The sequence below is a fragment of the Pseudopipra pipra genome, chromosome 10, assembly GCF_036250125.1.
Source record: "Pseudopipra pipra isolate bDixPip1 chromosome 10, bDixPip1.hap1, whole genome shotgun sequence".
In the NCBI taxonomy this organism is placed as follows: domain Eukaryota; kingdom Metazoa; phylum Chordata; class Aves; order Passeriformes; family Pipridae; genus Pseudopipra; species Pseudopipra pipra.
In genome coordinates this window covers 8,781,727-8,803,572 of record NC_087558.1, presented here as the reverse complement: position 1 = coordinate 8,803,572, position 21,846 = coordinate 8,781,727, and the positions used below count along the sequence as shown (strand labels likewise).

Below are 21,846 nucleotides of genomic sequence, written 5' to 3'. Positions count from 1 at the left end.
TGCAAACTAAAACTCCAAGAACAATTGGACATATTCAGAGTATTCAGAGAAAGAAAGAGCTGATGTAAAGGATTTAGAAACTATGTCTCATTTCCTATTCCAAATAAATTCTGTAGCAAAACTGCTATCCGATTACATTTATTGTTGAATGTGATCCTTAGAAATATTTCAAATTCCATTTTCTAATTTATCATGTAACTGATCTCACAATTTAGACTGGTGTCTGGTGAGATTTGGGCCCCAACAGAATGTGTCCTGTTTACAAGAAAGCTTAATTAGCTCTAGCATCTCTACACATTTAACAGGAGGAATCATATTCCTCTTACATGGACAGTATTTGTTTGGTAGAAAAGTGTCTAAAAATTGTGTTACATTTTTGCTGATGCTTCCTCTTAAGCTGCTTTACCAGACTTCGCAATATCCTACCTGATAAAATTTACTTTGGCCAATATTAATCAGTCAGCTTGATGTCCTAACATTTACTTTTCTCTTTTGTTGTTTGCAATGCTTCTTGGAACTGGGACAAATATCAGCCATGCGCTCATGTAAAGTCTGTGGTATGTACTATATAAATGAGGCTGCAGTTCTCACTGCCTAGCTGCCATCTGAACAGTGTTCTCAGATCTTTACTGCTGAAAGGGATCGGTTTTCCTCGGGTGCCATGAAGGCACTAATAGCTTTAATACTGCTTGTTCAGCTTCCAATTCACAAAGCTGTACCAGCAGCTCCCCCTGCTCCCTTGGGCTGTGATGACCCAGAATCTGAAGCAGCAGCTGAAGTTGCTGTGAATTACATTAATGGCCACAGTCACCACGGATACAAGTTTGCCTTAAACAGAGTGGAGGATGTCCGTGTGGTACCGCAGGTAAGTGAGGAGCTCGCGGGCAGAGCACTGTGTTAACCTGGGCATGCTTGGAAATGACCAGTACAGGGATTTGCCAAGGGCTGTATCCTCACATGGGGAAATCAGCATGGCTCTGTTGATTTAAATGGGGCAAGGCCACCTGGTAGCAGTGGAGAATCCAGGTCACTAGAATGTATATCTCAAAGAGCAGAACAGAGGGGGGGAGAGAAATGTTCAGATGTTTTTGTACAATGGGCTCGGTTTACAAATGCAGTGTGCTTGCTAGGGCAGATCATTCAAAGTGCTGATTCATGAGCCCAGTAGATAATCTGGAGGAAAAATGAGGATAATCTTTGAGATGCAGGTAATTATTTGCTGGCTAAATGCATACCTATCGTAACTCCATGCTATTAATGATTTTGTAGTGAGCATTAATTTTACCTAATATCCCATTGAGCTGACAAGGAACCTGAATGGAAATAACTGCAACTTATTTTCATTGAGATCTATCGTCATCATTGTAGGCATATAGAAAAACTGTAGAAATGGTCATGAATACAATGTATGCACCAATTCAGAACCTTTGATTCTTCAAAATGTTGAAAATGGTCCCCAATATTAACATGAATGAACTTCTGAGGCTGTTTTCTACTCCTTATGGGAGAGAAGATACCAAAGTCATTTAGAAAAGACTAAAACAGACATGAATGAGATTAGAAGTGTGCCTAGAGTTACCCACACAGAAACACTGGTGACACTGCTTTGCTAATGCTTTTACAGTAAAGTAACTTCATTGGTTTAAATGGAATCACTCATGAATCAAACTGCAGAAGCAGTTTCAAAGTTAGGGAACCCAAGGAACCATGTCTTATGTTATAGTTGCAAAGGTTCAGAAACAGCTATAAAAGATCCTGCAGCCCATAAAACAAAAGGAGTATTGGAACTCAGGTGATGCAGTTCAGTGTAATCCCAATGGACTAAACAAAACAGGTCAATATGCACCAGTGTTTATTTGTTATCTGGTTATAGAAACATGAAGTTTTTTCATCAAAAAGACAGCTGCTGATTTTTTAAAACTATCCAACAAAATAAAATCAAGTTAACTTAAGAGAATTGGCCCACTATATACAGACTGGACTTTCAAAACTTTATAGGCCTGTTCCTTATTAGCTGAAAAAAATCAGTGTGATTATCTTGACTTACTCCAGATCTGGAGTCTTTCTTTTTTATGAACTTAAATATTAAGGACCTTTTCAGTTACTCCAGTGTATGCTTGGAGCTACCCACGACAGTCAGCAACAGAGACCCCAGTGCAGCCCCAGGGAAGAAATCTGGTGATGTTTTGCGAAGTAATTACAACAATTTCTGTGTTTTGTTATTTTTTTTTCTTCCAGGGGCCAAATAATGACATCATATTTCTTGAACTCGATTTATTAGAGACCACGTGCCCTATTCTCAGCCCTACACCTCTTGCAAATTGCACAGTACGGAGCTTCGCAGAACATGTGAGTACCTAAACACTACTAGCTGGGTCCAAAGGTGCATGTTCAGCATGTTGATGCCAGAGGCCAGGCTATCACCAATCAGATTCCCAGGCAAATGTTGTATCACTGTAATCTCCTTGATGATTTCCTTGCCTTCATGCCATGAAAGGATTTCACTCCTGAATTTCTTTTATGCCCTGTTATGGACAGATCACTGTCAACATAACATCCCCCATACAGTCCATGAATGCCATGGGGTTCTTTAGGGCCTTCAGATTCAGCCCCCCATTATTGGCCCAGATGTCACTGCCTCATTGCAAACCAAAGACTGTTGTAAACCTGTGCAAACATAACCATCCCTTGGCTACATGTGGGGTGTTACCTAGTGAAATTCCATCAAGTCTAGCTACCTAGTCCTGGCTGAGACTGCAGAAGAGCTATTCCCTTCAGATAGGGCTCTGCCTTCAAAGTAATGCTCAGCCAGAATTTACTGGCCTCAAATACTTAGTTCTCATGCAAGTGTGATCCAACTTTGAGAAGCTTTCCCTGACCAAAGCAGCGGAAGTGTTGTCTGAGCACAGGCAGCTCTGGTTTCTAAGCAGAAAGCAGAGTGAGCAACTGACAGTTTAAGCCTGCTGTTTCTAGAATGGGGCCCAATTCACAGAGCTCACTAAATATGAATCATGGTCCACCCCTGTATTCATCAGGGCTCAGATCCCATTTTCCGTCTGGGGGGAGGTAACTCTGACTGTTCCCTCTTCCCAGTGACTCCAGCTTTGCCTTTGACATCTCCTCCCTGCTGGATCACGTTGCGTGTGAGCCAGCTCACACAAGGCAGCACACTCTGCTGTTACCATGGCCACTGACCAGCTGAGATTAGTGAGAATGTTATCAAACAGCTCTGCAGAAGGTCTTAATTCATAACTATTCATATTCTTTGCCCTTTATGAGAGAGGAACCTGTACCCAATGTCCATAATCTGGCTACCCTGGCACTTCTGATACTTTTGAGACCCAGATTTAGATCTGAATTTCGTAGCTCTGATCTGCCTTTTACAAAATCACAGACACCAAGACACGCCTAGTAGTGCCTTTGCAATCAGACCAATAGTGCCAGAATGCTCAGCCAGGATCTGTTCTTTTGAATTTAGTTGCCCTTTTCAGAAAATCTGATTTATCTGAACAATGTAACCCTTTGATTTTTGTCTCTCTCTAGGCAGTTGAGGGTGACTGTGATGTTAAACTGCAGAAGTTGGATGGGACAATATCTGTACTTGCTAGCAAATGCCACTCACATGCAGGTAAAGGCTTTGTTCTGTAGGTTTGAATCCAGAGGCTGGAGTATTATTATAGCAGTGGTTACAGTTCAGTAGCTTTTTTCATTCCAAACTTCTGGGTATAAATATGGCATAAAGGATGACAGTTAATGAGTTTTCTAAATGCAGCTGTTTTGAATGTCATTTCCCCCCCTTTTCTGATTTCATTCAGAAAATGAATTACCATTTACTATAACAATTAAGATACTGTAAGACTAAGTGGGCAGCAGGTCCCAGATTTGACCTAGAGATTGCTTGTCCTGAATCTTTTCATTCAGGGGTTTAACCTCAGGAATTTGATTCCTTGTTGGTCTGAGTTTACTTGAGCTTGTTGATTGTCAGAACCCCTTTGGCAGAAGCAGCTTATTTACTAAACCCAGCATTTTCAATACTGCCATGGGAAAGCAGAATGTCTATTCTGCATGCTTGGTATGAGATCTCTTTGCTCTGTATGAGATGTCTTGTGTACTACTTTCAAAACTGGTGACTGAATGAAATAACACACACAAACACAACTGTAATAAATTGAAATATCTTAATTTTTCCACCGTTCCTAGTGTGAGCTGAAGCACCTTTTTATTGGTGTCACAGACAGTTTGCCAGAAAGCAAATTTACTAAAAACTGAGTAAGAACATTCAAAATGTGCTATTAAAGTCCACAGCACTTTTCTTTGCAGAAAGATTTGAACGGCCAAGTCATGTGCCACACTGCCATCTGTAGCCTGCACTGCAAAAATTCCTGCCACTGTAATTTGGGACAGACGGTGAAACAGGGTTTTGTGTGACTGAATAGGTCTATAATGCCTTTCAAAAGAATTTACAATCTCATCAAAACATAATCCCTTTGGTTCCTCCTGCAGACTCAAGTGAAGACATTAGCAAAGTCTGCCCTGACTGTCCACTGCTGGCAAGTCTGAACAACACTGAGGTGTTAGAAACAGTGTCAGCTGCACTCAATGACTTCAACAGCAAAACCACTGGTCCTTACCTCAGACTCCTTGAGATTGGAAGAGGGAAAATACAGGTAATTACTAGAACTATGTCTAGACTTCCACGTAAACAGAATATTTCATCTTCAGCAACTGTGCACTGATAACTAGTCATGTTTGCAAACAGATTCAGTTTGCTTGCTCTAATTTGCCCTACAGATTTGCTCTTAATTTCCCAAGTATTTTGTGCCATTTTAGCCACAGGATTCCCTCACTCCAGTAGGAGATGAAGACACAACATTTGCCTTTTATCTTTTCTCTGCAGCTCTGCAGTTTCACAGCACAAAGTCACTTAAACAATTTTCCTGTTTTATCAGTATCACCCAGCACATGTTGTTGCTGTTGAGTTTGCTGTGGGTGCCACGAACTGCTCTGCAGAAGAAGCCAAAGTTAATGTGGGGGCTTGTCAGCTGCTGCCTGAGGATCAGTCTGTGAGTATGCCAGCACCAACCCCAATCCCAACAACTCAGAGGTGGAAAAACAGCATCATGCTGGGATGAGCTCGCACTTGAGCAGGAATAGACCCCTGTGGGGATCAAAGTGCAAGAGATGTGTACCATCATGATATGCTTTTCAATATATCATTCCTAAAGCAATATCACACCTTTCTCTTCTCTCTGCAGTATCTGGACTGAATCCTGATGGATTTGAATATATTTGAAAAAGGCTTGAGGACCAAAATGTCCTTAAGACAGAATATTTTTAATCAACAAAATACATATTTTTGTTTACTCTTCTTAACATGAGCACCTGAGAAAATCAGGCTCTTCATACTGGACAGTACACAAACACGTAAAAAAAAAAAAGCAGTCTGTTTCCCCCTCCTACAGTTCCAGTGCTGTCAGTGTGCTTTCTTCCCATATATAGGCTCTTGAGAATTATACTGTACACTTTATCATCTTAAAATTCTTCTGTTTCTGATGAAATTGAGTCCTAAGCAGTTTTAGTGGGTGTGAGCTTTTTACTTAGATTCTTATATATTCTTTCCCTCCCTCATATCCAGACATACAAAGGATCTTACTCCAGAAGAACACAGGAGTTATTTGCTGCTTATGCATTTAAAGAGCTTGGCTTTCGAGCCCAATAGGCTAAAAAGCAAGCACTTCACTGCTCAGATAAGACATGACAACATGTAGCAATTTCTAAATGTGCTGGAATTAAAACTTGTAATGCAGGCCCCCTCTATTTTCTAACTATTTTCTCTTGACTATGTTCTGCTTTTCCAGAATTTTGGTTTCTGCACAGGAACAATGGTAAAACTTCCCTCACAGAACCTTCGTGTGGACTGCCAGTTGTACGGACATCAGGTACCAACTCCAGATATTTCCTTGCTTTCCAGAGTATTCTAACCTACTAGTACTGTTACAAGCCATCACCTTGAGTTTACTTCTTTCACTGTAGACTGCATTAGCTATCTCTGATAACTTGAGTTTAACTTTGTATCCTAAAAACAAGGTAAGGTAGCTCCTGACTATCCTATGGATTTCTGTGCTTAGAATTATGTCAGCTCTGCCATCCATGTTTGACAGTTTGTCCTTCTAACCATCTGGGAGATTCACATGTCTAGTAGGGCAAAGGGAACCAAACTCTGCTCAGCTAGAGGGGTAAGGCAGATAAATGTAAAACAGAAATTAGTATTGTGGTGGAGGAAATCAGCTGGGAGCTTTTAGTAGTCCTTAGGCATGACTGAATTCAGGGACACTGACCTGCACTGCTACAGCAAGGAGAGGGAAACATGCACTCGACCTGAGTGCTCTCCACATATTTTAGTCTACATTTGCTCTCAGAAGGACTAGTTGGTTGAATGCTTCCTATGGACCAGAGCTCTTGGTAACTCAATAGTAGTTAGCTGTCTAGGAGGTCTATGAAAGAAAGAATGAGGCAGCTGGTCTTGAGTACTTCGACAGCTGTGCAGGTGGCCCTGGGAAGTTCATATACCACAGATTTTGGTGCTAATGATCCACCAGCTATAAAAAAAGGAGTTTGTGGGCTTCTGTGTATGTGTTCAAATCCAAATCAAACTTCTGTGATGGTCAGGGACATTTGTACCTGGGTTGGAGGCCTATAGCTAGTTAGGAACAGGGTACCTAGTAAGATATCAATGACCTGTATGTCATAAGCCCCAGGTCACTGAAAGCAAACACAAACTGTTTTTCTTTTCCAGCCTGGAGTTACCTATGTGCATGCAGGACAAGATACATCAGCAGGACTGCCACCCAGTGCTGTAGGTGTCAGCAACCATGATCTCAGGGTTTCCTACCATAACCCTCTTGCATCTGAATCCAGCTCTTCAGAAGTGTTTCGTTCCATGCTCTCGGCAAAACCTGTAACAAAGAGAGCAGTTGCAGTGGCTGCTCAGCACGACAAAGTACCTCGCCCAGTTGGTTTTGTGCCTCCTCCTCCTCCTCCATGCCCTGGGAAGATTCGCCATTTTGATATCTAGGCTGTGCTACAGACATGAAATACAGCTGATTGAAGGATCAGTGTGCAGCAGCAACAGCAACACACAGACCATAATATCAAGTGCAAATAGGTGAGACCATTTGACTCTGAGCCCAAATGAGTTTTACCCTCCAGAGAACAGAGCTATGGCCAGAATCTTGCAAAGACCTGCTCCAAAATATAGGTGATTTCAACATATAGCAGTAGTTTTCTCTATATACTGGGATTCTCTAGTTAAAATATAGAAAATATTGTTTCAATGAAACTGTTGTAAGAGCTATACAACAGTTGTAGCTTTGTAGAAACACTACCCAAAAGGTTACTTCACAATAAAATGTTCAATGCTTTGGTACCTTCTATCTGTATATATTTTCATTTAGTTGTGAAGTATCTCCTTCACAGCATCATGAGTCATATTCTGGGCTTGATTTCAAAAACAGTAAGCTTCTGCACTTCTCATCAGCTTCACTGGGATGTGTGGGTGCTGAGCACTGTGGAAAATCAGGTCAGTCCTTTCTTTTGATCACACACCAATAACACTAAAGAAGTGGCAGGAAAAAATGTACTTTTCTCTTCCACCTGTAATGTTTCCTAGCATGTACCTACTTTTAGTATCCACCAGAAGTACCTCAAAACTTTTGGACATGGTATAAGAGCATCCATGTCTATGAAAAGAACAGAAAATCAGGACACATTCATTGCTGGCAGGCTGAAAGCATCAATCCTTGCAGTCAACTACATGTGTATTGTCTGTCTTCCAGCAGACACACAGGTGTAGTATGATCATGGGGTCCTGTATGGCCTGTGTGCATATGAGGAAATGCCAATTCAAGGGAATAAAAATTATACTGCAGATACATATCTCATCTAACAGGATCCAGACAGTGATGGCAATTTACTATTGTCCTAGCAGTCAAATCTTTCCTGAATTTCTGCCACATGTTAGAGGCAAAATCTATTCTAGGTAGAGAATTAATAAGGGGTTGGGGCCAGAAGGATCTTTACTGCCAGCCAGACTGGAATTCTGCAGGCCCTGGGGAGCAGTCTCAAAGACAGTCATGAATCTTTAACCAGGAACAGCACTTGCTACAAGATAATTATCATGCAGGCAGCAAAAATCGCAGAACACATGTCATTTCTGAAGTGTTTCAAATAACCTATCCTGTTCTCCTAGTTACAACCTTCCAGTATTCAGTAAGCAACACAACTAACATTTGCTCTTGGTGACAGTGCAACAGGTTGCAATGCAGAAAGGTTCTGTGTTGCTGTGTCACTGGGGAAAGGAAAAGCCATAGGCACTTGCACCAGCACTGCAGCTGGGTGTGTGGAAAGAAAAAGGAAAATCAGCCCAAACTCTATAAACCATATAATGTGATGGCAACAGACTGAGGACAAGCTCTGCCCATGAAGGCAGCAGCCCTCACATTTCAAGCAAAGGCTGTTTTGCAGGAAGCATTTGTCAGCATTTGCACCAGTCACTGCCAGTCAATTGCTCAGGGATTTTTTGCTTCTCTGTAAAGCAGTGACTCCAGGACATTCTGCCATTCCCTCGACAAGCGCTTGTACTAAGCTGCAGACATTTCTTGATGTAGTAAGGTAGGTGGTCCTCCCATCTCACTGCACAAGATGCAGTAGAGGATTTAATGAAACAGAGACTATTATGATCTGCATTATTGTAACACCAGATGCATGAGACTTTTTAAAACTAGGGATCACCTTAACTAAATCATAAAAATTGTCTTGTATATAATGAAGTAGGCACTAACTTACAGAGAAGACGGTTTTCCAGGCTTGGAAAATTATCTAACTGTAGAAACAGTATGTTTACAAAAGGGATCCCTGTCCATGAGGATCTCTGAACCTCAGAAATGCTGCATTTTCTTCTTGCCTTTTCCACTGACATAACAAAGAAATGTAGCAGAAACATCTGTGGCCTCCATACTTCACAGATGTTCTCCTACACCTGGTGTAACTACTCCATTGTTTCCTAAAACAGGAAGAAAAAAAAAAGTAGAATTTCTCTGTGCATTCCAGTTGGTAGCTGCACTTCATCTTCTTTCTCCTTAATGCTTTCCCTCTTAAAGACACCTTTGCACTCTTACAGATCTATTTTCCATGACTACTTTGAAGCAATCACTTTGTCTCCCCCCAGTATAGCCCCATATACGTGCACTTGGACCTTAGTAACAGATTCAGCATTTAAGAATAGATTCTCTGGGCAATGAGAACTATGAAATGGAGATAGATAAAATACAAATGCCTCCTCCCTTGAAATGCAGCATGAACAGTTTTGCCAGGTCTGCATTGCTGGCTGACAATGTTTTTCAGCTTTTTCAAACCCTGTTTTGCAAAAGCATATGTACTTCATGTGCTGCTTTGGCTGAACACGCTCAGATTTCCCAGATGTGTTCGTGTTTTGAGGTCAGCTACTTCAACGGAGAAATTTTTTCCTTTCCAGTCAGAGGAAGAATACAAAGAACAGAGTCAGGGATATAACAATTCCCTATTATAAGAAGCACCGACCCAGCCAGTACTAACTGGCACCCATCTCCATAGAAATGCCATGCACTGTAAGGATAAAGAAAATGAGTTATTATCCTTTAGCCGCAGGGGAAGCATCCCCAGGCACAAGGAACAATGTGAGTGAGTCTGCATTGCTGCTTCTGCTGTTCCTGTACTATGGCTACAGCAGTGTTTCTCAATAGTCACTCCTTCTATCCCTTCCCTCCGGGATACAGTCCATGCATTATCCCTCACCCTCAGTTTGGAAAGCAACTGGTGACATATGAGGGGGCTCATTTTGGCAGCCATGTGCCCCTTCTGTCCTGCTATCTGTGTTTTGCACCTTTGTCACCAAAACAAATCTTAGAAGAGTTTCAGTCCCAGTGCTATTGTAGGTCTTCTGGCACGTACAATCCTTCTCAGGTTTCTATGGACATTCCCTGGGACAGGTTCTGCTGTCTCACAGAGGAACATGCTCTGAACACTGCTGGACTAGTAAAAAAAGTGACAATAGATACATTTTTAACCACATCAACCTTTACAGTAGTATTAGAGACAATTATGCCCTTCCTTTGCACTTCTCCATCTTCACTCCATACAACCCTCAAACCGAAAGGTACTCGGTGTCCTCCAGCAGACAGCTGTGATCACAGAGTGCCCTGATAGAAAATGAGGGCCAGGGAAATGGTAACCAAGCTTCCAGAATTGCCCCTTCGTGACATTCACTGGGATCCTCCTCAAGTAATGGTTGCTGTCACTTCTCCAGATCCTCAAGATAACAGCCACTTGTAAAGTTATTCCCCCTTGTCTCCAGCATGGAGTTCCTGACAGGTTACTCACAAGGCACACTGCTGTCATTTCAAACTAAAGTTTCTCAAGGCAGAATTTTCCATGACCCTTGAGGGGTCTCAATACCTCTAAGGGTACCATTCATGTGTAGGTATCCAGCTGAGTAGAAATGCTCACAGAATAAATCCAAACCAAGCTTTCTATCACAATCAAACTGACTGCATATAATAGAGTCAATATATTTGTTTATAATTGGCATTTAACAAATGCAAAGGGCAAAATCAATCAACCTTGTGGGGCTTATCCATTTCCTGTTCGAATTACTGAGATCTTTGTCATTGTCTTATTTGCAAAAAGAACTGGATCACTGACAGAACAGAGATGGAGCCAGACTGTCCTGCATATAGGCTTATTTAAGTAAATCTAGTTTCTTAAGGAAGCAGCTTTGTGTGTGTATTCTTGTCCCTTGTCATAAGGTCAAAGTTGCATGACCTGCCCAGTGAAGTCTGAATTGGAGATGGAAAGCCAAAAGGAGAAAGTGCTGTCTGGTCTCAGAGAAAGTGACAACACTTCTGCAAAACCTTGTAATCATTGACTTAGTGTTTGCTGTTGCAGCTGTAGGTTTAAAGGTGATGGTCAGTGTGTAATAAAAAGGAGGCAAAGTTTATAAAGAGATTTGGCTCCACTACAGAAGTGTGTGGTTTCACTCAGGTCTCAGCCCCTCCATCCTGACTGACCACTCTGATCTGCTGCACCGGCTCTGAGCAGAATGGTTTGGCTTGTTCCGGTGCTCTTTGGCATCCAGGCGCTTTGTTCCTGCGCTGCCGCCCCTCCTGCCCGCGGAGCAGCGGCCGCGCTGCTCTCCCCCCGCTGTGATGACACCGCAGTAGAGGAGGCTGCAGACCTGGCTCTTCGCCAGATCAATGCTGACCGAGCAGAGGGCTACATACTCAGCCTCTACCGAATTTCCAGCGTTCGAGAACAACCTCAGGTAAGTTACCCTCTTGCTCTGAAGCTGTTTCTCCCATGGAGAGCCCTGTGTCTATCGCTATTGCTTAGAAATATCTATTTGAATTAAGAAATATTTTAAAAGGCAAACGTAAAGTTCCATTCACAGGACTCCAGAGGCCATGTCAACTTTATGCACACATGACTAGAAACAGTTTCATCACCACTGTGGGCAATTAGAGAGCAAATCTCAGTCATGGCTCTCTGCTGCCTGCCCCTGGAATAGCTCCAGGCATCAGTTCAAATTTGATATGAAACACCACTACTCTGATTTAATTTCATTTTACACCTTCTTCCCACTGCCTTGAGCAGTTGGAGTGCAAAGGCTGTTAAGTCATCGTGTGTTTTGCACAAAAGATGTAAGCACTAACAGGTGTAAACACATCCCGCTTGGGACCATGGAATTCCTTTATAGACCTCTAAAAGATGACTCATTCTCCAGAAGAAATCTGAAACCAGTTCAAGTGAAAAAATACACTGCAATTACTTATGGAATATCACTCACATTTCCTCAAGTATCTTATTTCTCTATGTGTACTTAATTCATCACTGTTTTGTGTTACAATATCTGAATCTACTGGATCTAGCTAGGGACAGCCTGAAATGAGTTCACAAGGCCCACAACAGATAATGCACTGTGGAAGCATGCTACTAACATTCCCTGCAATGCCTACTCACTTCCCATAAGCTTATCTAAAAGGCCGAGTTCTGAAGTCTTAATGAAAATCAGGCTCGTTGCCAGATGTTTAAAGATCTGGACTGGCAAGGATATGACACTCTCCCTGCTGCCCTTACAAGGACATGGCTTCTGCAGACATGCTGTGGCCTCCAGCAACCTGAGATCTCACAGCTAAAGATGCCCACTGTGCTGGGCTGTGCACTGAGTTCTCCATGTTGCTTTGCTCAGGTGACAGAATGTGCCCAATAAGCAGCTGGATCACAGCTCTTCAGAATTTTTCCACATGTGCTGCCTCTCAGCTGGCCCAGAAGCCACATCACCAGTCATGCAGTTTGGTACTCAGACCCCCCTGCTCAGGCTATTTCCCACTGATAATAACTAGAGCCCCCTGCTATGACCACCCCAGAGTGCAGACATGTTGTAAATCATTCATCTCCATGCCTCTTCCTTCAGCTGTGCCAAGCATATCTCAGTACAGGAGAATTTTGGTCCTTGTATGTGATTTGGTCTGTCACTTAATTTCCTAGACTTAACTTACTGCTTTAGAGCAAGCACCCTTTGTTCATTTGGGGGCTTAATTTACTTTTATTCTTTCTTATTTTTTTCATCTAGTATGCTCTTATCCTGCTAATAAGGTGTTTCAAGACATTGCAATAACAAACCAGACAATCTCAGCCCTTTATCTGATTTTTGCTGCTGCTGCAACTGAGTACCTAAGGATCAGTCTGCCATGTCAGGGGGGTTCACAGACAGTAACAGCCTTATGCCACCTCCTACTCCTCTCAAAAATCTAAAGAAATCCTCAGGATTTTTACCAGTCAGTGGTCCTTCCTCCCACTTCTTAACCAGTACTGAGGATAAAAACATTTTCAAAGTTACTTCAAATTCGATTCTGCCCTTAAGCAACCTGTGGTTGAGTTTTGCTCTAATTGAAACTAATGAGCCATCTGCTATGAACTTATATGCAAGTAGGACAGAGCTTCCTTTCATACAAGATACTCACGATTAACTTCACTGACAGGCACTTAACCAAAATTACAAAACATGCCAAAATATTTCATTTCTTTCCCTTGCACCAGGTCACCCTGCTGCCGCATTTCCTCTGGCTCCCAGGCTGCCCAGCACATACTGCAGCCTGGCACCAGCAGTGCTGAGGAAAGGATCTTTTTTGGCAATGCAGAAAAGATATAGAAGTTTTTATTCAATACTAAGCAGATATCAAAAGGCCTTTGCATAACGGTCTTCTAATGAAAATTAAAATAAGGATGATTAAACCTTCAGTGATCTGCTGAGCTCTAAATAAGCCCCAAATTATCCTTTCCCCAGTGGAGTGTGATACATACAGAAGCAGGTAGACCAAAAGATGTGCAGATTTTATAATAACCTCATCTGCTTATATAGAGCTGATATTATACAAGAGAGCTACAGGCAACAAGAAATACATTTGCTCTGTCCTGGTTGCATGTAGTGTTTCCAAGGTCACCAAGCTTTACAATCAACATTCATGACTCAGGAAACCCATCTAACACCAAACACAAATGATAAGATCATTTCTTTAATGAGGTGTGTGTGTGCTTTTGCCTCCAAATACCTTAACAACCAACTTGAAAGCTCAAGTCACCAGTTCCAGCTATTGGATTCCTTAAAGATATGTATTTTTCTTGGCTATTTCTTCTTCATGCAGGATAGTCATAGTGGTGTTTTTCTCTCACAGAGGATATATTTAAGGTTACAAGCTTGTACCAAATGCTGCATTACTCAAAATCACATTTTCAGCAAACAGTAATTACTTCTTAACAGGTCTTACTTTCTGTTTACTGATTCAAGCTACATTACCTATTATATTAAGGAGACATATCAGCATGGTATTTAGATACCTTGTATGTAAACAGAAAAATATGATTAGTTCCTTCCACAGAAGGGTCTGTGCAGCCAGGTGTGGGGATACTGCCGTGCCACTGTGCACAGCGCTGCTGAACCTCAGCACCACTCTTTGTCAAAATAGCTTTTGATCTTTTCACAGCCTTCAAAATGACACTTATAATTAAACCTCAGGATTAGTGTGGGCAAACCCTGAGACCTCAGTGCAAGACATTACCAGATTACTTCATTGAAAACTTAGGGGAAAAAAAAAAGAGGATATGAAAATAAAAAAATAATAGAAAACATGAGAAGTTGCATATGTAACAATAGAAGTTAGAGACAAAGATAACAAAACAATTTAATAATTCTTTATATTTATTTTCTATTAGTTTTGCTCTTCTATATTGGAAGGATTTAGTATTACAAGTATATATGTTAGAACTCACATAAAATCACCATCCCATAGATCTCTATAGTATGTGTTCAGAATAGTTTTTATCCCTCAATCTCCTCAGAACTCCAGAACACACACCTCCGAGCAGTTTTCTAAGAACTATAAAACCAAAAAAGCCAGCCATACTCCAGCCTTTAGATGCCCTATTGACTTGTCTTTAGTCACAGTTAAACAGAAATGAAAATTAAAGCCAAAATTGCAAAGATACTGGCCCAGACTTCTACAAGACTTGCCCCATTTAATGTTTTCTCCACAAACCAGTGAAATCAGTCAGGGATGAATGAACACTGTTCTCATTCAGTGTTGGTTTTTCTCCCTTTTCAGTAAGTGCTCAATCTCAGTCTAAACACGCAGCTAACACTCACTTCTAAGTTCTTTACGATGTATAAATGACAGCTGCCCTCTTTCCAGCTTTCCACTAAAGATATAAATAAAACATGATCCTACTAAGCTGTATCCTTGCTAAGTATGCAGCAAAGGTGCTTACCCACATCTACAGTGGAAGCAGAATGAGGAGCTGCACCATGCAGCATCTCATCCTCCTGCACCACATGGTGTAATCACTGGATATGTGGAGCTGTACTTTTCGTCCTTCCTTCCTCTTGCATCAAAAGATGTTTGCCCAAAAGTTAAGCCTGAACTGCTGTGTGCACCCTGTGCTGCAGTGAACTGAATAAAGGTTTCTGGACTTAATCACAGGCTCAGAAGTCAAGCACAGGACTGAAGCTTTAAGTGAGTCAGAGACACCTATGTGGATATGCAAGGTCTCTCAGAGCACTCTCTGAGAGCTGAAAGAATATTTAAGCTGTCTGCATCAACACAATCCATCACCTCTTTACAGAAAGTGCAAAGTATCCATACTTGAAAAAGACACTACTCTAAGAAATAAGATATTTCTCTTTCTAATTCCTACTGGGAATGTTCCATGTTAGGAGTTTCTTATTAGTTGTAGTATTTATTGTCTCATTCTTATTGCAGGCAAAGTAACCTACCATTCAAATCTGATAACAAAATGCAGTTGACAATGAAAACATCAACATGTTTAGTCCTTATTCTTGGGTTCTGGTTGGTACCAGAATTAGAAGGATAAAACTGACTAAATGGCTGTTTTTTAACTAAAGCTGACTCGATGCATCACCAAGCCTGTCCTAACAGGGCCTAAATGTCACCTGATTTGCCACTTCTGTCCCACAGAATGTTCAGTTTTCAGGATATCTATGCATCTCACCTTCATGTTTTCTCTTTCTCCATCTCTCCCTTTTATATGTCACTGCTTTATTTGATACAAAACTGGGATGTGACCCTTTTGTTTCTTGTTTTCAGGAGATCACTGGTTCTGTCTTCTATCTCATCTTGGATGTAGTAGATACTGAATGCCATGTACTCAGCAAAAAATTGTGGAAGAACTGTAACACCAGACCTGCTCACTCAACTGTAAGGATTTTATTTTCCTATTTGATCTCAGATGTGATGAGTTACTCAGGTACTACTAATGGCAGCAAAATCCCTACACATGCATTTTTAGTGGGCAACAGAGCTCGGAAGAAATCAAACCCCATTTTTTAAGGTCCACAGTTTTACTCTGTACCTTTTAATCAGTTTATAGACTGCTAAGATTTATTTTAGAAAATGAAAATTAAAATAAAGTTTTCAACCAGAGCTAATAAGCAGACTGAACTAAATAGCCATGCTAGGACACTATTTAGAATAATGTTTTACTTTTTATAGCAACCCTGCAAGAGTTTATTTTAAAGACAGCCTGTCAAGAAGGAAATAAAAGAAACTCACTTTTATATAACATATGATTTTTGGTTTAGTTTAATTCCACTTATATTCTGACAACTTTGCAAAAATTGCACTGAAAAAGGAGAAAAAGGAAAGCTCAGCAAGATAAGCTGCAAAGACAGAAAGTGGCCTAAGACTGTTGCTGCAGGTGACCAAAATGATTCTGAACAAGTAAAGAAAACCCACCTTATAAAATGAAGAATGACAATAAAGTAGTTACATGTGAAAAAAAAGGAAGTTATGATTACATTGTCCTGGACTGCTTCAAAGGTCAATCAGTTTCAGCTTTTAAATGAAAAACTAGGAAAAAAAAAAAAGAATTCTCCTCACTTTTCATTACAGAGTTTTCATCAGGAAAAGGGGGCAAAGCCTATGTGGTCGATATGGCTTCAGTGGTGTCAAGAAATGTATGTTCAGAGGCCTTGATCACATGTGTAGCAATATTTAAGAAGCTCTTAAATATACAGGCACAATGGATAGGCCAGTATTTTTTCTGCCATAAAATCATAGTTTTTTTGTGTGCAAGGGTGACCCTACTGTGCCATAAAACCAATTTAGGGTCCTTCCTTCCACTTTCCTTATGGTTATAGGGGAAAGGGGAAGGTGGAAGACAGGGGACTGGATCCAGACACCCTGAGCTGATCTCCAGGTTTAAGCTCTCTTGGTTCTAGACACAGACCCAGCTCCCAGGGTGGGGGCCTGGCCAGGGAAAGCACTCTGTGACACTTGGGCACTTCTCAGCTGCCAGAAGAGTGGCCCTGTGTAGGCTACCCTGCAGACAAGCATTGCACCTGTATAGCTCAGAATTACACCAGGGAATAATCTGTCCTTTTATTTCTAAAGGAGATGCTTAGAAATGTGCTTCATTGTCATTTGAGTATTAACAAAACTTTTGTCTTGAAAAGAATTTCATGATTGCAAGAAGAAAATTAACCAGTCACCGTCTAGGTACTACACGATCAGTGCAAAGGGTGCAACATTAATTGTTTCTAAATGTTTATGTTGTTTCAGGTTTATGGTCAATGCAAAGCAATTATCTACATTAATCAGGAAAGAAATATTTCTCATCTGAATACTTATGAGTGCACTTTACAACCAGGTATGTTTTTAACACGCTCTTTAGAAAAGGAAAAACACTCTGCCAAATAGCATTACTTTAAATTTTAATTGTAATTATGACACCACTCTATCTCCATTAGCTTCGCCTGCCCTGATTTTCTCAAGTCAGTGATCATAAGGCCAGTGAGGTCCTGCAGCTCAGAGCAGTTCAGTAATAACTATTTTAACCTCTGGGACACCCAGCAGAGCCTTTATATAGGCATTTACCCTCTGAACCAAAAAGCATTTTTATGGGTTTATGAAAGGCAAGTAAAAACAGCAAGCCCATTGTCAATAGATTGAACTTTTTCCTTCAGTGTCTCTGCCTCCACTACAACATTTTTATGGGTCTGCAAATACATAAAGATTCAAAATTGTTGAGGGATGAAAACTATGTATTGTTAGTCCAGGGGAGTGGAGGACAAGTGGGTAGGGTTGGGGGTGCAGGGGTATTTATGGTGACCTCCACTATCAACATGCTCTTATGGTTCTGCCTTCTCTAATGACATTTTTTTCTTGAATAAAAAGTTCCATCCAGATATATTTGGTCAGTATGTCCTGACTGCCCAGCTGATGACAGTCCAACTAAGCCCGAATATTTGGACGCTGCTGTTCAAAGTCTCGCCAAGTTCAACAAAGAGAGTGAACAAACTCATTATTTCTCTGTCCTCAATGTCACAAGAGCTTCAATGCAGGTAAGCCAAGGCTCATCTGACTTGTTTTAGCCCTCAAGAAGTGTGGATCCTCCTGTTCTATGATTTGTTACGTCTTACAGATTGTTTTGATTTTGTATCTGTATATTAGAGAGAATACTTTTATGCAAAATTCTCCTGATCTTCTTGAGTCAAGACTTTGATTCCACTTATTGCAAATAGAAAGGCTTTATGCAAAACTCAAGACAAAGACATGCTTCCAAAGTTCAGGAAAGCTTCACTGTGAGCCCTTTCTTCTTTCACCACCAAGAATTAGCGGCTCCCTACTAGAAATTATTTAATAAAGCACAGTCATCCCTTCCAAACACATTCACTGAATGAGTTTGAGCATGGTTTAAAACTAATTTTAGACTAACAGAGAGTTAATGATCTCATGGCTAAGCCCTGTTTGTTTGCCACAGTATTATCTGGTCTCTCTAAAATTCATCATGTATAGATAACAAAGCAGCTTTCCTTCTTTGTCTCAAACTGTCAGATATTACTACAATACATTATTTCATAGCTTCCATTTTCCAACCCTGATTTCAGAAATAGTAAACTGATTCTGTTCATTAAAACAGACAGAAATTATCAACAAAGCACTGAAGAAGGTATTTGGATATGTAGTTCTACGTGGATGCTAAACTTATGATGAAAACCAAACTCATTTCAACTATAGCTAATCCATGAGTTACTAAGATTGTGCATATATAAGTAAAAAATGATGAGGCAACGCAGCAGCACTGGCAAATAAAAAATATTCTCCTGTAACACAACTAAAGTAATGCCCCAAGCAGAACCTGCTCCTTCCAGACTTAGGAGTTTCATATCTATTTCAAGGTCAGTAGAATTCTTCATTCTTCCTGACATGTGCACAAGGTCTGACTGCCACTGGCCTCTCATTTACAGTGGGTCATTGGTCCTGCATATTTTGTAGAGTTTTTAATTCAGGAGACATCCTGCTCCAAAAAGGACACGGTTGCTGACGTCAAGTGTGAGCCACTTCCATCAGAAGTAGCTGTAAGTACTTTTTTTCCTTGTATAAACACCTGCTTTCCAGATACTATGATTCCTCAGTGAATACTTAGTATATATCTCCTTGGCTCTTTGCAGACAAGAACCAAAACCCACAGGCATCTTTTTATGGATTGTAGCTCATTCCTGTCTTGCAATTCTACAGACTGCTTTTGAATAGAGAAAACATTTCAGTAAAAGTTCTGAATTCTGACCTAGAAATCCCTGAACAAAGAAAAGAGAAAAAAAATACCATCCAGAGAAAGGTGAGGTAGCCATCACCTTACAAAACTGAATGACTCTTAAGAATTTATTCCAAGGAAACAGACACAAACAATAAATCACAAACAATGCATAAGGAGTATATTCATACTACAATTAGGTCAGCTAAGGAAAGCGCTTAGGAACTAAGGAAAAAATTCTATGAGAATCTGGAAGACTAAATGGGCATGTTGTCAAGAGATAACATTTCAAGCCCCATCTTAACTGAGATCCAAGCCATATACAGCCCAGTACAAACACAACTACTAGAAACAACATTTTTTTCATGGTTTCTTTCACTAGTATGGTGTGAAATTGGTTTTATGTGGAAAATGATATTATGTTCCATACACAACTTGCCTGCATAGGGATATTTTGCTGCAGCAGAACATAAGCAAGCTGTTGTAGTTTGGCCTTAAGTGGCCAGCTTATTTTTACTATTGTGTTACCTAACCCTCCTTTGCAAACACAAAGCCTTTTTCAAAATGCTGCCTGCCTTTGTAAGATTGCCAATCCCAAAATAAAAGTTTGCCCAAGCTGTTTATTCCTACAAATACACTTAGAAGCTATAACTATTCAGCCTTTCATAATCACTTGCTTTACAAGACAGGAGCTTAGTATCAATGCTACAATGTGAAAAAATGGTTCTATTTTCTTCTTCCAGCAAATTGGATTCTGCAAAGGCTCTGTAGTAAACAGTCGCATGGAAAAGTTTGTCACAATATCCTGTGAAATCTACAGTCCACAGGTATTTCTTAATCTAATGTTAATATTGCAAGAGTAATACTCCTTTACAAAACAAGTATTGAACATTTGAAAGCCCATTTTTAAGTTTTCTTATCCGCAAAGAGATGTGCTTCAAGGAAGTGATAAGGCCAGATCAGGAAGAAATCTGTCTTGTGATCAAACAGACTGCTGTTAGGGGGGAAAAGGCAATAGAGTAAGTATAGAGACAATCAGACAGAATGTGTTCAGAATGCTCTACAAAGAAATTGCAAATCACAAAGGGAATGCAAGGGGCAATAACTGTAGTTACCCAAGTTTCATGCACCCATCTCCCCTGGCACAAGAAGTATTTATATCTGTCTATCTTTCGACCTTCTGTTCAGTAGCTGGTCTTGACAGGCTGGAATTGCAGCAGATCCTTAGTGTGATGGGTGATCATATCTGAAAGAATTTGGAAGAGCTTCCATATAGATAATGTTTATTCCTTGCTATTTAGGGTCCTGCCACTGAAGAGGAGAAACAGGAAGCTAATCAGACACCTGAAAAATCCAGCCAGAATCAACAAGCTTCCCATTCAGATGCCGATCCTTTCTCCCCACACCTAGAAAAAACAGTGGGCTGGGTCAAAATTCTACCCCCTTCAGATGAGGACATCAGTTTCTATAGCCTAAGAGAAAGTCAAAATGAACATAAAGATGGAAAGCCAGTTCCACCTAAGGCTGTAGGACCTACACCCAGTTTTGATGGACAAAAGACTCAAGTAAACAAACCAGACTTGACCAAACCAGTCACTGGACCAGTTATTCTCCCTTTTCCTGAAGAACTTTCTCTATCAGATTCGTGCCCAGGAGAAGCAAAGCAGATGAATGGCATCCTTCATCCTCTGATAACTAGAAAGCCTGCCACGGTCTAGCCAGCATCCAACCACCTCAGCTATCTGTAACAAAATAACAGCCACCATGGCAACCCAGTCTTGCAATTGTGTAACATCTTCAAGTAAATAAATTGCTTATCACAGTCTTCATCTTTGGAGTTCTCAGTTTTAAGAAAGCACAAGAATATATTAGAAAAAGAAATTTAGCTGGGGCGTTTTCCAACAAAAGTATTTGGCTTCTAATTCTCAAATGCCTCCCATCAGGAAGAGGATGAAGGAAAGGTAACTGTGGAGGGTAAAAGAACTTGCAGGGCTGGGACAGCCCAAAGGCATCAGAAAAAAAAATATCCTCAGTAGCAAGAGTCTGTCAGGGCCCAGTGTGGGATGGCAGCTCCCCAAGGGATTGGTGAGACAAAACTGAGGGTGACAACCAGGCTGGCAGGGCAGGGCCTGTCCTGTGGTGCCTGAGCAGGCAAGCAGGGCAGACCCAGGGATGGAAGTCAGGCTATAGGAGGAAGCCAGATCACTGTGTAAGTTCGGGGTGACGAGGCAGGTCTGAATTTAAGTCAGGAACATGACTTAGGAAGGCATGGCCTGGTTACAGTAGCCAGAGTCAGACACAGCCCACCGGTCTCCAAGCAAGTCCACAGTGACCTGACAGGTCTGAGGAAAACAGGCTGCAGGTCTGGATCTACAGGGTCCATGGCCAGGCACAGGCACAGCTGTGCTGCCACAGGAGCTGGAGCTCAGGCAGGGGCCAAAATGCTGCACCTCATCTTAAAGCAGCTCCGGAGGGAAGCCAGGTTGGGTCAGCCCTGGCCGTGGCCTCCCCCAGCACTGCCCGGCAGCACCAGGGGTCCCCAGGGTCCCCAGGGAACGGCCTGTGCTGAGCCCGGAGCACCGGCAGCCAACCCTCCCTGAGGGGGGATGCTCTCAGGGCCCTTAGACAGTCACACCAGTGAGAGGTTTTGTTATTCTGGGGGTTAACTTCTTATTTCTAATGTGATGAGCTTAGCCTATATTTTTA

General features: G+C 41.3%; 3 protein-coding genes across 3 annotated transcripts in view; 2 read left to right on the top strand and 1 right to left on the bottom strand.

The window, feature by feature from the left end:
• LOC135419513 (sentrin-specific protease 5-like) overlaps positions 1-21,846 on the bottom strand; it is a 204,831-nt gene that overhangs the window by 140,966 nt on the left and 42,019 nt on the right. The gene's annotated exons all lie outside the window — the stretch shown is intronic.
• AHSG (alpha 2-HS glycoprotein) lies at positions 580-7,431 on the top strand. The gene is made up of 7 exons (XM_064665988.1): positions 580-865; positions 2,239-2,349; positions 3,544-3,628; positions 4,504-4,667; positions 4,950-5,063; positions 5,859-5,939; positions 6,797-7,431. Exons 1-7 carry the CDS (start codon positions 662-664, stop codon positions 7,073-7,075), a joined length of 1,038 nt encoding a protein of 345 aa, XP_064522058.1. The 5' UTR covers positions 580-661; the 3' UTR covers positions 7,076-7,431.
• On the top strand, positions 11,018-20,969 carry FETUB (fetuin B). The gene is made up of 7 exons (XM_064665983.1): positions 11,018-11,356; positions 15,693-15,803; positions 17,166-17,253; positions 17,781-17,947; positions 18,854-18,964; positions 19,884-19,967; positions 20,442-20,969. Exons 1-7 carry the CDS (start codon positions 11,135-11,137, stop codon positions 20,856-20,858), a joined length of 1,200 nt encoding a protein of 399 aa, XP_064522053.1. The 5' UTR covers positions 11,018-11,134; the 3' UTR covers positions 20,859-20,969.